This window comes from Chiroxiphia lanceolata, chromosome 22 (genome assembly GCF_009829145.1).
Source record: "Chiroxiphia lanceolata isolate bChiLan1 chromosome 22, bChiLan1.pri, whole genome shotgun sequence".
Lineage (NCBI taxonomy): Eukaryota > Metazoa > Chordata > Aves > Passeriformes > Pipridae > Chiroxiphia > Chiroxiphia lanceolata.
This window is the reverse complement of record NC_045658.1, coordinates 3,948,270-3,966,192: the sequence shown is the minus strand read 5'-3', so window position 1 is coordinate 3,966,192 and position 17,923 is coordinate 3,948,270. Positions and strand designations below refer to the sequence as shown.

Here is a 17,923-nt window from a genome sequence, read left to right as displayed (position 1 = left end):
GGTGTGACTGAACATAGCACAGTAGGTGAATTCTCAAGGGGACAATTTTGGAATTAAACAAACCAGTGAAAATCTCTCAGTCTCCCAGAGTGTAAACACCACTCCTCTTACACAACCCTTGCAGTTCTGACACTGTTATCAAGGCCTGTGGAAAGTTGTCCCCATTGCACACTTAATGTTTAGAGAATCTAATAAAATATTTGCTTTCTGCCACTGGTGATGTTCGTTTATTTATTGCCAGGCTTTCAGCATGAGTGGTGGCACTGCCTGGCTTAACTTGTTTATGTTTGGGTCCCATCATGTTTTCTATTACAAATCGAGTTAGTTTAGATGCTGGAAAGGGAGTGTCAGATGTCTTATGGCTTATTATCTGTTTTACTTGGTTTAATTTTCTCATTCTCATGAATTAATATATTGCCTCAAGCACTGTGGGGACGGGGGGAGCGTTGCAGCTCAAATGAAATCATTTACAGAGATAGAATTATGTTCTAAAGGCAATAAAGATTTCTACCAGGCTTTTTAAAATACTTTGTTTTGTTTAGAAATCATCTTCCTTGGGCCTTTAGTAAAAATAAGCAGAAGAAAAGATCCTGTCTCTCTGTTACTGTTCTTTATAGCAGCAGGATGATGGTGTAGCCTGTGAACAGAATAACTGATTTCTTGGTGAAGTTCTCATGGTTTAGTGGGGAACCAAATCTTGTCTTCTTTCTAAAGCTTCATATACCCCCTTGGGGTTGAGTCTTCCATGTAGCTGGGTGTTTTCTTTGTGTAAGGAAGTAGTTAAAGCAAATTTCAAAGGTGTGGGAAGATGCCTGATTTGTTGCTCCAGAGACTTAATTCCCCAGTTGCATTGTTAGTCAGTGTACAGGTGAATTTTCCTCCCCTCTTGCCTGTAGCTGTTGGCTGTTCAGCCTCTGGATTCTGTGCCTGAAAGGATGGTTTTCCTGGTGAAGGTAAATGGTCCCTGGAGTGGGATGTCCCTTGTTTTCATTAAACACAGGCTGTTGTTGGAAAGGATGGGCTCTTCCCTGACTTGTCCCTGAGCTAACATGTTCCAGAGGGTGACAGTTCCCTGCCTTACAGCACTGGTTCCTTTGCCTTGTGCTTGGAAATCTGGCTGGAAGGGAAATGCAGATCTCACTTTAAATGTTGGTAGCTTTGGACAACGCAGTCCAAGGACCATAAATGATCCAACTTGTGCCACCAGGGAATGTACCAGCACGTGGCAGAACTGGTGAGTGTTTGTCTTCGGGATCAAGACTCTTCCTGTCAATATAATTATCACACGTTTTCTCACAGCAACCTGGACTTTGTTTCAGATCCTTCTTTGGGCAATTTCCCAGGTTGGCCAAATTTTGTGAAGGCTGACAGTCCATAAATACTAGAGGAGCTCCTTAGGGCAGGACATGGGAGCTCTAGTCCTTAGGATGCTGTGGGGATTTTCTGAGGATATGAATTCAGTGGTGGTTCCTTTCTCTCTTCCATTGTGCCTTTACTGTTTGCACCACACATCTGTAGTTTTTCTCTTTGCAGTCAGCTTAAGTAGTTCAAATGCTTTGATTTTTCCTTGAAGCTTGCTACAGAAGAGCACAATACATATATTCTTAGAAAACTCAGCACTTAATGTAAGTGGCTTGATGGAACAATTCCATGGAAATAGTAGTTAACAGTTATAGGTACTTTTCTGAATTGTTCAAGACAGATTTTATCTGTGCTGCTCTTCCTCTTCTAAGCAGTTCTGACCCTGTGCTCACTGAATTTGAGGAGAATCTTTTCTCTGACTGAGTGTGCTGTGAATCAGGCCCCAATATTTTAGAGTATTGGCCATAGGAAGATACCTGTGTTAGTCCTGGGATTTGGCTGAAGGAATAAAACAGAGCACACACACCAAATAAATTTATCCACAACCTAGACATGTTCAGTTACCTTACTAATAAATCATGCAAGCCATATTCTTGTGTTGATTCTCACGTTTTCTGTATTTTTGGAGGAGTGGATGGATCTTGAGGCTGTTCATCATTTTGCTTTCATCCAGCTGAAAGAGATTTGAAAGCAGATGTTCTGTGCATGTAAAGCCAGTGACAGGGAGAAGTGCCCTTTTCTTGCTCTCACTATGTGGCTGCAGGGTGGTGTTGAAGCTGATATTTGCAGTGGTTATGTCAAGTGATCCCAGGGAATCCCTGCCCAGCTGTGAGGTCTGGCTGGGCCCTGGTGATGATCCTTGTCTGGGAGCAGAGGAGTTGCAGGATATTTGAGTTTCTGGCACCCTCTTGTGGTAAAAACTTGGTTTTATATATATATATTTTTTTGCTCTATTTTGTAGGTGGGAAAGAAACCCAAACTTGAAATACTTTGAAGGTTTGGTATATTGAATAAAAGTAATGAATAGAGTCGGAGGACAAAAGGTCACTTAAGGACCTTGATGCTGAACTTAAAGAATGGGTTCCCTTTTCTCTAACTGGGCCTCAAAAGTTGTCTTCATTACTAATCAAAGTGCATTTTTTCACCATTGAGATCACAACTATGTGTCACCTCTGCTAAGATAAAACACCTCAGGTGGAGGCAACATGGCTTAGACCATCCTAACATCAGGTGGATCCTGTTTGAAAGCAGATTGTTGACCAAGATAAGTTTATTTTATGGTAAAACTGAAGTGTCTCTACCTTGTGAGAGCTGATACATTCCAGTTACACAGAGATCAAACTGCTGGGCTTTTTTGGCAACGAAGAGAAGCCCAGAGAGGAGTTGTGTAAAACATGGGGCTGTGGGGAAGTGCTGTGCCTGTTCTTGAGAAGTGAGTGAATACAAGCAGAACTGCAGGTGAGCCTGGAGAGTGGAAGCTCTGGAGCTTCGAGTCTAGTCCAGTTTTTGGCTGTCTGTCCTGCTTTAATCAAATGGTTTCTCTTTCCTCTTGTTCACCACTTGTCCTGGTGTGCAAGGTAAAGTGTTCAGCATCTGCCCTAAAACTCCATCTCTTAATTATGTGTGGGAAACAGGGATGGTCCTGGTACTGTGACAGTTTGTGAGGTTTAGTTAAATCATGGTTGTTTTGAAATCTTTGTAAGAATGGTGCAGAAAACAAAGGGTGCATTAGTGGATCATGGAAATGGGAGAAGTATTTCAGAATTTGGGTTTGGGTGACCACTGCTTTCATGCCATCTCTCAGGAGTCTCCCTGGCTCTCACTGCTGGCTCCCTCATTGAGTTCTGCAGACTCTGTGAATTCTCTTGTTTTAAATGGGGACTGTGGAATTAGCACTTTTTTCCTATGCTTCTGACCTCTTAATCTTCAGTCCTTCACAGAACTGCTGCTGGTAGCAGAGACAAGTGTGTCCCCCTAAGTCCTGCTCACGGGGATCCTCCCCGGCAGCGTTTCTGAGGGTGTCCATGGGGTGGCAATGTGAGCTCACTGTTGTGTTTGTGTTCCAGGCCGGCTCCTGCCCTACCACTGAAAACGCCGCGTCTCGGGAGCCGCTGGTGAGTCCCCTCAAGAGGCAACATGGGATTTCCTTATGATAACATAGTACACATGAGTTGTTCTCTTTGCTGCGTCTTTTTTCATCCGTTGTTTTGCTTTTCTGAGGAGCTGGTGCTTTGTGGAAAAGGTGTAAAGTGCTGTAGGTGGCCTTGCTGTTCTCTGAGTTGTGACCCAAAGCCATCACCTCCCATCTGCTGGGGTTGGACACGGCTCAGCTGGGCCACCCTGCTGGCCTTGAGCACAGACTGCCTGTCCTTAGTGAGTGCAGTGTGTGCTCTTGCTCAGTGCTTATTTAGGAAAGAGTTTGAAGAAAGCCCTGGGCAGCATAATTTAAACTGAATTCTTAGTGCTATTGTCTAATAAAAACCCCTCTGCTGCTCGGAGACCTCATTCACACTGTCTTTATATTCAGAGGCACTCAGAGTGAGCTTAGAAGTGTTTGTCAGCTGGCAGTGCATGTGATCCAATGTTTTTACTCCAGAAGCATTTTGGAAAGGGCTCTGGGATTTTTTGTGTATGATGATAACTAAGAGAACCCTGTTTTGTTTGCTCTTTTATGGTGACGCAGAGTGGGAATTGAGCCACTAGTCCTGGAGCTGCAGTATGTTGTTTTTTACAACCTTGTTTTTCTTTCTTTCCTTCCTCTTTAGCCACCTATAACTCAGTCAAAACCTTGCCAAAATTCTTAGCCAATGTTATGGTCCTAAGTATATAAATCTCTAACTGAGTTTCTTTTCATTTGTTGATCATGGTGAATACAAGGGGTTTGCAGGGAGAACACTGAAATACTCACGGCACTGGCCACATCAAAGTATTTTTACCATGTAACTCTTACCTGGGGACCCCAGGAGATGGTTTTTAAAGGAGAAAGATGTGAGCAAAGGTTGTGAACTGGGAAGGGTCAGTAAAATGAAAGGGCTGTGAAGCTCTGCAGTGACAATCTCTCTGTCTGGTAACACTGTGCCATCCCTTAATTGCATGAATATCTGTCTGTGAGATTACCTGGAGCTGTTATTGACACCATGTGCCTTGTGATGGATTTGGTGGTTTGCTTTTGGGGGGTTTGGTTATCCCCCCATCCTCCCTTGGGAAGGTCATAGCAGGCAGCAGATCATCACAACCTGTGCTGGTCAACAGTTTGTTCTTTCTCAGGACAGGTTCTACCATTACCTTTGATTTCATTAATTTCTTTCTGTGTATGTGACTGCAGAATTGCTCAGAGGAAGCACAAAGCAGTTGTGTGTCTTTCTGTTTGGGTGGATATTCCTACTACATAAAATTATTTGTGCACTCAAAGAACTCCAACATAAACTTTACTCTCACTGTAGTGAGTCTTACACTTGAGCTAATTAGAGCCCTTTCAAAGGTTGAGGTTTCCTCCTTATTTTTTCATTAATTGGTTTTTTTTTTAAATAATAAACTCTCATAGTCTTTGTCACATTTGTTTAGGAGTGATTATTGCTTCCAGCTGCTCCTCTGTGGACGCCTTATTAAATGAGCAGTGCAGCTCTGTGAGCCAGATGACCTGACTTCCACCACCCTGCCGGGGCTTCCCTGTAGCCAGGATTGTGCTCAGTGCCCTCCACACACCCAGGACATCTTGGTCCATAAAACAGACCTGTAGGCACATGGTGCCCTGTCATAAAAGTGTTTATGGAAGCCCCAGAGCAGACTGTGGCAGGAATCCAGCAAACGAGGCTGTGTGGGAAATCCATGTGCTCAGGGATATCATCCCAGGCTTCAGGTTTGGTGTGAAGCAGTTCCAGAATCCAGAGGAGGGAGAAAAGAGCCTCATGGCCAAATTCTGCTCTGCACCCCCTCACCTGTTTTGGCTTGATTGGTGACAGGGCTGAGACCTGTTTGGAACATACCAGCACACAAGGGTGAGAAAGCAGTAGGATTAAACCACCTTGCATGGTATCAGCAAATGTTATGGATTAAAGCTGGGTTTGTACTGTATTCCTGATTTCAATGGTCACTGTATCCTGCAAGGTGCTAAATACCTTCTGCTCTGTGCTCTGGGGCACTGTCTGCTGCCTACTCTGGTCTCCTCTCAGGAGGAACCCAGGAGAAGCCATGATTCCTGGTGGTTTGCCCAAGGTTTTCAGCATTCTGCAGGGTCCTGTAGCAGACAGTCTGACACATCATACTGTACCCTGCAGTTGGGTCTTCCAGGATACCTTGTTATGGCTTTCAGAGCTCAGCCCTACAAACTCCTGTCACATCCCGAACTGCTTTTGTCCCACCCACTTGTGATGTTTTGAACCACCAAAAGGAGACAAGGGACTCCAGGTCCATGCCATTAATCCCCCGAGTTCTCCAGTGTCCTCACAATAAACCGTGCCAGCTGAAGAACACTCCCTGCTGGGAGGTCGCGGTGTGGGAGCCCCGGCAGCGGGGGCTGGGCAGGGCTGTAATTCCTGGGCAGGGCTGTAATTCCTGCGGCAGAGCGGACACTCATTTCCCGCCTGTCGGTCTTGGCCCATTAAAATCTGCCGTGTAGCTCCAGGCTGGGCAGTGTAACCTTGTGTTCCCGGAGCGTCAGCATCTCGCTCTGCTGCTGTTTACAGCCACCTTTGTCACCGTCAGCGCGGGATCAGCTTCTCCTTGAGTCCGGCTTATCATCCCCGGCTGCTCGGAGCAGCCACCTCTGATAAGCTCTGAACACTTGTGGAGTTGGAATAGGTTTGTCTTTTTGCAGCCACTCAAAGCAAAGTCCTGGGATGTGCAAACGATGTAACCACACAGGACAAAACCCCTTTCATTGAGGTTAAACCGTTGGAGAATCCCCGTTTCTTCTGGAATCTTGGTTTCCCTTGTTTCCCCTTTGTTTCTAATATCTCTCCTTAGTGTAATTAAGTAATCTTTTCAGCTTGTTTTGTCTCTCCCTAGCAGAGTCTTGTAGCTTTCTAACCAGCCTGTGCTGCTTTTGAGGTGTTTTCAAGAGCTCGAATATGTTTGCTGTTGGCATTTGCTTTCTGCTGAATCTGCTGCAGCCCAAATTGCAGCTCTGCAGGTTGTACCTGTGAGAGCCTCCAACAGGAGCTTGATTCGTAGGGATAACCTAAGGAAATAAAGGCCTTTCCACATGCTGCTTCTTTGTTTGGGTGTTTTTTCCCCTGACACAAAACATACTCATTCCCTTGCTGGAAGAAGTACTACTTGTATAAGTATAACAGTACTAGTTGTAAATGTAAAACTCTCTTAGTTGCCCACTAAGTTACAAAATCCCTGGATCATGATATGAGGAGCAGGGTATTTTCTTTTGTAGGATAATTTAACTTCTTTTTTTTTTTTTTAGTATGTGCTGTTTCTGTTTCTTGCTGCAGATGAGAGCAGTTAGCTCTGAAATATGGACATTTTATTCCCCTTTTTACAGGCTGTTGAAGGGTACAAGGTAGCAAGAATTACTGCTGCCTCTCTAGCAATTAGTGTAGAGTTTGTTGGAATGTGCTGGAGCCCTTGTGGCTTTTCCCCACCCTTTGTTAAACTGATTTTCAAATATTTAAGGGTCATGATAATGGCCAGAATACTTTTAACACCCCTTTTTGTGCAAACATCAGTAAAGTACACTGCACTGAGTGACAGACAGTAGAATTATTAGATCCCTTCTGTTTTGTTGTCTCGTTTTACACCTTGTCTGTTCTGTTAAACTTCCTCTCAAGTAGACTCTGAGTACAGAGAATTTCATTTAGCTTTCTGAGGAAGGAGCTTTGCAATTGAGATTTTGCCTACTTTTAGCTGGTGTAATTAGAAGTTGATGGAGCCCAACACTAACAACAGCATTGTCTTTAACAACGTGAACAAAACCATGAGTGGGAAGGAGGAGAGGCTACAGAGCTGTGCCATGAGATTTGAGGGAGCTTGTCATGGCTCATGTTCCTTAAGAGTAATCAGAATCTGCTTTTTATGAAAAAATCTTTGGGCAAATTGAGAATCCACATCCTTCTTCTTACGAAGTAGGAGATGCTCTTTCTGCCCTTATCAAACCCTACAGAAAACGAGGTACTTGAGAATTTTTTGCAGTTTTTCTTTGCCTGAAACTGTTGTTTGAAATGAAGACAGGAATGGTATTTTCACTGAAAAACTCCTACTTTGTTTTCAGAACACATTCTTACTCAAGGAATACCTTGTAATATCCTTATCCTTTGTTTTGAAGGTCAGAGGTTCTGGTCCAGATTTGTAGAAAATTGTGATTTCTTTTTTTTTTCTTCTTTTTTGGAAGAACTTTTGTTTCCAGAAATGTTGTGAAGGACTGGAGTGTGCTGGAGGGACACTCCCCATCACGCTTCTGCTTTCCTTTTTCCCCACCCTCTATTGTTGGAGACAGGATTTATACCTGTTTACTGTACAAATTTTCCGTCTGCCACAGTGGGTTTGCTCGCAGTGGTGGCTACACTGAACGATTCTCTAAAAGTAAATCTATCCAGGGGGGATTTCCAGACAGCCAGAGTCAGTAGGCAACTAACTTACAGCCCCCAGTGAAACATTAGTCAGGATAATTTACTGTCAGCAGGAGAGGAGGAGAGACCATGAGCTCGGTGACCTCGGGCCAGGCAGGAACCTCGCGTGTGATGCTGCTGCACTTGGTTTGGGGAGGTCCTGGATGTGCTGCTGGGGGTTCCCAGGGCTGGACAATAATTCCATCAGGCCGTGCAGGGTAATTGCAGTGCGGGTTTTGGGTTTACTGGGCCACGAGCAGGGAGCCAGAGGTGTGTGACTGCCTGGCACAGCATCCCTTGGTTTGCTGCAGGGAGCTCTGTGATTTACTGAGCAGGGCTCTCTTGTATTTGACCTTCTGAGAAGTTCCAGATTATTGGTTTTTTGTCCGTTTTTCTCTCTTTCTTCTGGGTGTTCATTGACTTCTTCTGTCGTTCCTGCAAAGTGCACTCACTTAATCTGTCAATTCCCTTTGCTCTTTTGATTTAGACAAATATATTAATATGTGCAAAGTGCACAGATGCAAATTTACTTACTGAGCACAGTTAAAGAAACACTGTCATACCAAGTTAAATTGCCCATTTGAGGTCAATGGGAAAGTTTGTTTGGAATTCCTTTAAATCCCAATTTTAAAAGAGGGTGGACTATAATAGTTTGGGATATAATTGGTGCTGTAGCATTATATTTTAATTCATGAGAACTAGAAACTTGCAGTAGTCACAGGCCAAAGCAGGTGAAGACCCCATGAGCCTGTACAAAATGTTCTGGTTAAATGACATTTCAGAGCAGTGGGTGAGGTGGCACAACCAGGACAGGGACAGTCCTGTGTCACTGACAGGGGGGTGAGTTAGTAGTTTATAATCTTTCCTGTGCATTTGTGCAGAGAAGAGCTCTGAAAGCAATTCCAAACCAACATTTCTGGTCAGAAGACTTTGCTTTATAATAGTTGCAGTACTGTCAGTTGTTCTTTACAAAACACACAAGGAAATTCAAGTACAGGGAGTTAGGTCAGAATCTTCTTTGGTGTTAGGTATGGTTTGACTTCCCAGAGATTCCACATCTCTCACTGAAGGTAAAATGGAAGTTACAGTGCTTTGAGACTCTGGAAAAACGCACTGGCACATAGGAAGTACTTAATACTTGATATTTTCCCCTTGAAAAAAATTGGTTGCAGGATCAAGGTGGGATAAAGGCATCATTCCAGCTCCATGAGTGGGAGCTGTGCTATGTGCAGAGCAGCTTGTAGAGGGCAGCAATTGCCCACAGTTCTCTCAGCCTGGGGAGAGGAGGGACCAGCTGAAGAACTTCACAGGAGTGGCTGATGGCTTTTTTAGCTTCTTGAAATAACTTTATGCAGGAACTTGTTCTTAGGAGTACCTCTTGACTCCACATTATTAAATTCCTGCTCTGAAAAATGTTGCTAGAGATTGTTAATTCCTCTAATACCACTGAGCAGTTGGACTCTTTCTGCCCAGGTGCTGCCTGTGTCATTGTTACTGCAATTACTGACAGCTTGTGATCCTTACAGGATTAGAACTGCCTACCTGGGATAACTGTTCTTCACTTCTTAGCTTCCTCTTGCTTTTTACCTGGGAGATCACGCCAAAAGAAAACATTTGCAATGTCTGTGGCATCTTTGTTGTGCCTCAGATATGTTCATCCTGTTAAAAAGTGAGGCAGCAGGGGCACAAAAGGCAGAATGGCTTATTCAACAGCTTGGAAGAATATTCCCCAAACTTGATGAACAGAAATACATCCCTTAGAAAACTCTGATGCCAGCACCTTCAGAACCAACTTACTGGAGAAGGGACTTTCCCTGCATTTCATGTTTCTTGGATTTCTCCACATGTCACGTACATTGCAGATGTAAACAGCTTCATAGTTCTGGAGGGGTTTTTGTTTGTTTGGGTGTTGTGTGCACTTTTACATAGCTCTTCTTGTTAGCATTGTACAGACCATGTCCTCTTCCCAGCTGGGATCCCATAACACACCACTGCTACTTGACAGTCACCTTTCTGGAAAAGTAACACTGCAAATATGCCTGGCTTTGTAGCAAAGTGATTTTACAGCTGGAGAGAAGCAAGAGAGAGTTTCACATCATCAGCCACTCTCCCAATACATCCCACTTCTTTACATTATCTCTTTCATCTGCTGGTCAGAGCAGGATTTTCCTCTGCTATCAATGTGCTGGTGTTTTGTCAAGCATCTGAATGGGCTGAATGATGGTATTCCTTGGGATACAGTCCCACAGCAGAGTACCTCTTGCTGGAATGGAGCTTCCCTGCCATAGAGTGAGAATCTCCTGTGTCTCCCCTCCAGCTTTCCTCTGCTGTTTGTTTTGTGTGCCACCCTAAGTGATTCCTTTCCTCCTTAAGCATCTGCACCCTTCAGATGTTTGCAGACAGTTATCACATCATTTCTCCTTCCCCCCACCCCCACCCCGGTCTCTCAGCCAAGCTCTACATATTTAGCTCATTTAATCTTTCCTCATAAGTCAAGCCCATAATTGACAGCTCTGACACGGGGAGTCGCGTTGGTTGCACATGCTGCCAACAGGATATAAATACTTTCTGTGCAGTGATTGAGAATCACAGGCAGGGCTGAGACGAGCCTGCCCCTGCCCCCCCCCGACACTGGATTTTTGAAAACCCCCTTTTCAACATCAGGTTGCCACAATTCCGTAGAGATGGACTCGGTTTCCAGTCCAGTGCTCAGCTGCCAAGCACCCCGTAGGCCTCAGAGCAGTGGTGTCAGGTCACTTGGGAAATTCAGGGCTGGCAGCTCGTGGGGTTCCAGTCTGAGTTCTTATGGAGGTGCTGGTGTTCCCTGTGCTTCCCTTGCCAGGTGTGCAGGTGCCTCAGGCTGCTGAAGGCCATTCCTTGTGGGAAGGCAGAGCTGAGCTCCCTGCAGTGAAAGGGTTCTTCCTTGTCTCTGCCAAGAGGAAGCTCGAGATGCCATGGATCCCTGATCCCTGTAAAGAGTTCAGGGTTCTTGCTTGTACTTGAAGGATCTGGGAAGAGGCTTTTAATCTCACCCAGAAAGGTGTTGCATTGGAGGAAGAGGCAGTTGTTTGTCCGTGTGTTGGGACACACAGATCTGTTCCCAGCTAAACAGATTTGGAGGTTGCTTTAGGTGACTTGTCTCCTCAGGTTTGTTGCATTCTCCTGAAGAAGATGGGAGAGCTAAAGTTGGGGAACTGCTAAATGAACTGCCTGGCTCCTAATGTGTGTTCTGTGAGGCTTCATATGCTGCAGCCTCCCCAGTGGGGCTGGTTCACAAACGTTACATGTATTATTGCAAAGCATGCAGCATAAAGAGAGCATTTATGAAAGGGAATATCAGAGGAAACATTATAGCAGGGACCTTATAGCCTTTCCATTATTATGGTTTAAATCTTGACATGGTCTTTATTTGCAGTGACACTGGGACCAGTAAAAAGTGTTTTTTCCCTTCCCCTCCCCTCCCCTTTCTCCCATCTCCTCTTCATTCTCTCCTTCCACATCCTGTTCTGAAGCTGTGGTGCAGAGATACCAATCGTTAAACATGCGACTCGTCGCAGAGCCAGGTTTCAGTTTGTGTGGAATCAGCCCCTTTTGACTCAGAAGTTGGAAACCAGATGACTCACAGTGATGCATGTTTGTTGTTTTTAATAACTGTCATTTTGCAAAATATGCTCAAAGCTTCAAACCATGACTTCTGGAGCAGGGGTGGTGTGTATTTATTTTTAATTTGGGAGGCTATAAGCTGGAATGTGTTTGTAGCTGCAGCCTTCCCTTAGAATCTGAGGTAAAATAAATTAAAACATAGACAGTGTGAAAGATTTTAGAGATAATTTTTTCCTGTTACCTGAAAAAATATTTATTTTCTCGATCAATTACTTGAAAAGGCTCCAGGTGCCAAACATCTGGTGGGATTGTAGGCCCCTGGTTTATGTTTATGTTTTTTAATATATACCCAAAGGGACAGGTTTCTTAAAAAGAAAGCAGGCAGATGTTTTTAATTTGTGGAGTTTTAAAGAATAAATGCCATTCCTGCTTTATCATTTCAATTTCTAACAAAATTGTCATCTATCTTCTTTCTTTTATAAGAAGCTAGCAAATGTATTATTTTAATGACAGAATTCCCTATCAATAAAATCCCGTAGCAGTATAGAAAATATGAAAATATCTACACATTTAATTTTCTAGAGATTTATTACTGCTTGTACAGCAGTTTGTAAACTCTAAGCTCAGTATTAAGTGCTTTATGAGATTTTTTTGTGTGTTTTACTTTCTAATTTGCCTCCAGAAGTGTTGTTGTAATTTGTTGAAGTTCTGCAGGTTTGTTTTGCAGGTCAGTTAATTCGCAGTGAGAATTTACAGCTACTCCCTCCCAGCAGAACAGAGGGGCACCAGCATAAAATCTGTGTACGTGGGAACAGGATGGGACCCGAGATGGAAAAGTGTACGTAGGGACCTGCTGACAGAATTCATTGTGGTCATGGATTTTCCTCCAGTTCATTTCTCAGAATTTGGGTGCTTTGTAACCATTTCTGTTGTGATTTATATTCTGCTCTGTTGCAACTGCTGTTGCACAATGAAGTGCTGTGCTCTGGTCCAAGGGAGGCAGATTCCCAACCTACCTCAGCCTGTTGCTTCTTGTTAGAGAGTGAAAAAGCAGCTGCTGATTTAAAACAGAGGGTTCAAGTCCGGGTTCTGCTTTTAGCCTGAGATGGGGCATCTCTCCAGTGGTAAAAGTGCTGGAAAAGGCACATTGCCTCTGAGGAAATATGGATCTGTGTGCTGGCTACTGCTGGACAGCTGTGCTCTGCCTGATTCCTTACTCCAGTTGGGAAAGAAATAGGTTTTTATCTTTATTTTTTTTAAAGTGAATGTAATTGCTTGTGAAAGATAGTGAAGTGATGGCTTTGGAGGCTTAAATTGTCCTTCCTGTGGCAGAGCAGAGCAGGATTCCCCAGCATGATGTGGAGGGACCCTCCTCTCCCCCAAGAGACGAGAGGAGAGTTCAGCCTCTCGCCCGTTCGGTGCCTGACTTTCCTCTGGAGCTGCCAAGAAGGATGCCAATTTTTCCATTTAGCTGACTATTGTATAGACCTTAAAAGGGAAGGTTTTAATGCAGTTGGCTGCGATATAGACTGTTAAAGGGAAGTTATTTATTTTAACTGGCTGCTGTATGGATTGTTACGAGGGCATTCTTTCAGCTGCAGCTCTATATTGACTGCTGGATGTGCCGGGCTGTATTGCTGGTAGCTGTCATATTGACTGTTACAGAAAAGATCTGTATTTAAGCCATAACACTGCACTGGGATCTCCCAGGCAGGATATTAATGCTAATTCATCTGCTCACCCCCTGCTGTGAGTGTTATTTGTTTAAATCTGTAGAATCCCACAGCGCATTTATATCCTCGCTAGAGTGAGCTCCGCTCCCTGTAATTATTTAACATTATATGCTGATATAAATTGTAACAGTTAAAGAATGGTAATGAGTAGCAAAAAAACACAAACTTAACCTTAGAAATGGCAGAGTCAGCTCTTAAAACAACAGCCAGCAACTTTCCCTGTTCCCTGCCTTTTCCCAAGTCCATATGCACAATATTGTGCATACATTATGTGTGTGCGTGTGTGTTCATGCTCGCGCTGGCAGCGGTGCCAGGCAGGGCTGTAATTATGCAGAATGCACTGTGAAACTTATGCACACTCTTAATTACATGCAGTGCCTACGTACAGCAAGTTTTATCTCTCTGCAGCTCAGCTCCTTGATGAGTTGCTCTGATATGTGATTGGAGTCGGGGCCACCACACTGGCGGAGGGAGCGGAGCCCCTGGATTCTGCTCCCGGGGAATCGTGTCCCAAGGTTAAGCTCAAAGCCATCGGGTGTCACTGTTGCTCTGTGCAGGCTCGGCTGGAGGTGGATTTGTCTGGCAGTTAGAACTGGACTTGGGAAGTAGTATTTTTGGCTATTAACATCCAAGGCATTTACACATAATTTATATATAAAAGTGCATGTCCATACACACCGTTTGAGTGTGGGTGGAGTGAGCAGAGGTAGCTCTGTTGTGTGTGAGCTGATTTTTTTTTTTTTTGCAGTTTCTGTTGCCTGTAATAGCATTCGTGTCCCAAACTGCCATGCAGGATGGGCAGCTACTGCTGAATGGCTTTACATTCTGCTCTGGAAGTGACTGTGGTTCAGCAGTGCAGCTGACCTGATTTCTCTGTGTGATTTGTCTGTGGACATTAAGCCGGGAGCAAATTTTTGGATTTATGATGCAACAACTGTGGTGTAGGAACACCAAAATTATATTCTATTTAGGTTTTTGAAGAGCTTGGGAGCTACAGCGCTTAAAAGGTACCATAGACATTTTTAAACTGTAGTATGTGTGTCAGAGCTCATTGAAAAATCAGGTTTGCATTCAAACAGTTCATCAATAGCATCAAAAAAAATTCACAACGATTTAAAACGGGGATGCCAGAGAAAAGTCATGTAAATAGCAAAGAAAACGTGTTTTTAAAAGACTTTGTAGTCTGTGTCCCTTCTGATTTTGGGTAGGGAGTGGAAGCTGGAGTACGAGGAGCTGAGCTTGTGCTTGATTTGCAGAGCAGCGTGATGGTCGGTTGGGCTGCGTTGGCAGCATGGACCTGTGCCAGACTTCACCACAATTCATACTGTGTCAGTTTAATAAATGCACTACTTAAATTATGAAATTACAAAAGAAAAAAGAGAATGCACTTATTCAGACTCTTAATACATTAAAAATAAGGCATTAAAACACTGCCTTTTTTTTTCCCTTCCAGAATCAATAATGAACAGGAAGGGTTGTAGACATTAACAGTCATGGACATTCAAGCTCTTATACATAAATTATCTTAGAAAAATGCACATAAGACTTGAATAATGTAAATACATTAATGCATTTAATAATTTAAACATTAAAGCGCATTCAGGAATTCGTGGCAGAAGCTGCTCAGAGATAAGGAACGGTCCTGGAAGTTGTGTGTCCCAGGATCGATGGCTGGTTTCTCCTTGAGAAAACTCTCAGGGGAAGTCGGGCTGTGCGACTGGAGTGACCGCCTGTCCTGAGAAATCCCAGGGCATTACCCGGCTCTGCTGCTTCCCACCTCCCATTCTGTCTCCACCACGTGCATGAACACGTACATGTAGAATATCTCGTGGGCCAGGGGGCAGCTGGACATTTGTTTTCTCCGTGTGGGCTGCGTAGAAATTGGGTGAAACAGCTTCAGAGAGTGGCAGCTGGTAAGACTGTCAGTTGGAGAGAGGGAGGCTTGAGGAAATAGTGCTCTCCAGGAATGCCTGGCGCTTTCTTGGAGCCCTGAAAATCACAAGGTTGGCTCTGGTGTAGTGACAAATAAGGGGGTTTATTCTGGTTTTGCCCCTCTTTGGATTGAACCACCTTCAGCACTGTTCCCACACGAAGGTCCCCTCACACAAGGCATTTTCCTGAGGATTTCGAGCTGTGTTGTTTTTGCTGATGTAATTAAATTTGAAAGGTGGTGTTTCCACCCCTCATGCCATTTCTCCTCGCTGCACAGCCTTGCTTTCCTTGCCTCTCCTGCAGGCAGGTGCTTTGGAGGTCATTTGCACCCTACAGCCCCACTCATGGAGTGGTATAAGGTATCCTGCTTAGGCCTAGATACTGATGGAGCTAATGATGGAACTAATAAAAAAGAGCTTAGTCTGATCCCAAAGGGAGAAGAGTTGGGTTGGTTAATTAAAGGAGCCTGGCACAGGGCACCTAGTAATTATAGGTGCAAGAAGTCTGAATTTGAAGAGGATGGTGCAGCTGGAGAAGGATAGGGAGGCACCCAGAGCTCTGTAGGCTGTGGGCAAGAATGCAGCAGAACCAGATCTGGAAATCAGACTCTGGCAGAATTCCTTGGTGAATTCTTATTTATTCCATTTTTTAATGAGGACCTGAATCTCTCCTTGTGCATTTCTGTTTTTGCATGCACATGGGTATGTACAATTCCAGTTACACCCTATGGCTGGGAGGGTGATTTTATTAAAGACCAGAAGATTGAGAGGCAGATGTTTCAGGAGACACAGGCCTTGCCCTATAGTAGTTTGGGATAATTAGTGCTGACTGCTGCATTGGTTGTATTATCGATGCTGGGTTGTTATCTCCAGCATCATCCCAACTCCCAGGAGTCTGGATCACTGTGGGGCAGAGCTGCTGGAGGCAGAGGGGCTGAGGCCACCAGGACCTGCTGGGAAAATGCTCCTGAACTCTTCTGTAGGTGTGGGGAACAATACTGTGTCACCACATTGTCGTCACCAGTGCCATGTCTCTTTATAGTGAAGTTCCTTAAAGCAGTATTTCTCAAACTTAGGTTAGAACCCCAAAGGGGTGCAGAAGGCTTCAAAGGAAGTCACAAAGTCACTCGCCAGTAAACAGCTTTCTACCTGTAATTGCTCTAAGGAGCTCTGTTCCTCCTGGTTTGAAGAGGTAGCATTTATTCCAGTAACTCTCATTTTCCTTGAGGAACTTGCTGCCACCTCATCTGAGGAATGTGGGATGAGCCACCACAACAGATGAGTGGAAAAGGGAGTCAAGCTTGCAGAAAGTTTGAGAAGCAGTGCTTTAGCAAATTTTATTTTCCAGGGACAAGCTCTGCAAATATTGCCCCAAATGGATTTATTAACTTCACCTGATGGAAGATAGAGACAGTTGTTTTGTCCTCAGTGGATTTCTCAGTAGACCCCAGCTGGGGAAGGTATGACTTGCTGTGCAAAACATATCATTAGTTTTAGTGCTCAGGACTAAACAATCAGACGAGGAAACTGTAGGTCTTGTTCTGCCCTTACTGCTGGAGAGCTGTATGGGTGGATCACACCAGAAAATGAAATGTTGGTTTTAAGGATTCTGGATCAAAAGATGAAAAGCACCAGTTTTGTTTAACTATTGGAAGAGATGGTCCACTGAAGAAAATTGCTCAGAGAATATGACTTGTGTGCTGACCGTGTGTGTGTGCTCCTTGGCTGTAAAACACAAAACTCTTACCTTGAGACACCTTTTTTTAAGGGTTGTGATGACCAGAGGAATTCTCATGGTCGTTTTCTCCAGTTCAGGTGAGTTTATAGCTCTGATCCCTCGCTTTTCCCACCTGGAGCAGGCAGTGCCCCCGTGCACAGGGAATAAATCCCGAGCCTCCCACACATGGAAGGGCGCAGCGTCGCTGGTGGTAGGAAGGGGTGTGTCTGTTGGATGTGGGAAGCTCCTGCAGGGGATTTTTCATAATCCAGGGCCTGTTGAGAAGAGGACTGGAGGGATGGGATGCTCTGGACGTGGCCTGCAGGGAAAACAGAGGAGTGGGTGGGGATCTCCCGGGGCTCCCATGGCTTAACGGCCACGTTTAGCTGGATTGAGGAGGCAGAAGCATTTATGGTAAATTCTGGTGCTGTGTCACAGCCTGCTTTCTGCTTTTCTGGCTTTGTCTCTGTGGGGGTATTCCAGGCATTATGCCTTTTCACAGCCTGAACTTAGAGGATTATGTGGGACGGAGATGTGAGAAGGAAGGGGGAATCTTGATGCTACTCCACCTTTTTATCTCTGTAACTCCATGTACATCTCTCTGCCTGCTCTCACAGGGGCCAAGCCTTCCAAAACCCTGCTTGGAAATTGCTGATTCGAGCAGGGAGCAACTTCAGGGCTCCTTACAGATTAAATGTCTCCTGTGTGCTCCCCTGGCACTGGGATTTCCTCTCTGATTTATCCTGCTCGGGTCTGCTCACATCCCTTGACTAAATTGGGCATGGTGTGGTGGTGTGAAGGTCACTTTATAGATGCCATATAGGTTTCTGCAGGCATGGTGGGAGAGTAGGACATCTGAAGCAGCATATCCTGCTGGGAAAAGGAGGAAGAAAAGGATAGTCTGGCTCTTCTTTTCACAGCCTCTTGTGGTGGGATGAAGGTTTTGACAGCCTAATTCAGCATTTAGAGAAAGAACCAAGCAGAAAGATTCCCCCTCACCCACTCCTTGCAGCCCAGCTG

At 44.6% G+C, this 17,923-nt stretch overlaps 1 protein-coding gene across 1 annotated transcript in view; it reads left to right on the top strand.

Annotated features, from left to right (window-relative positions):
- Positions 1-17,923, top strand: part of PEX14 (peroxisomal biogenesis factor 14) — a 71,732-nt gene that overhangs the window by 2,364 nt on the left and 51,445 nt on the right. Inside the window, exon 2 of the mRNA XM_032708923.1 lies at positions 3,429-3,476. Coding sequence (XP_032564814.1) covers positions 3,429-3,476 — 48 coding nt within the window. The remainder of the gene's footprint in view (positions 1-3,428; positions 3,477-17,923) is intronic.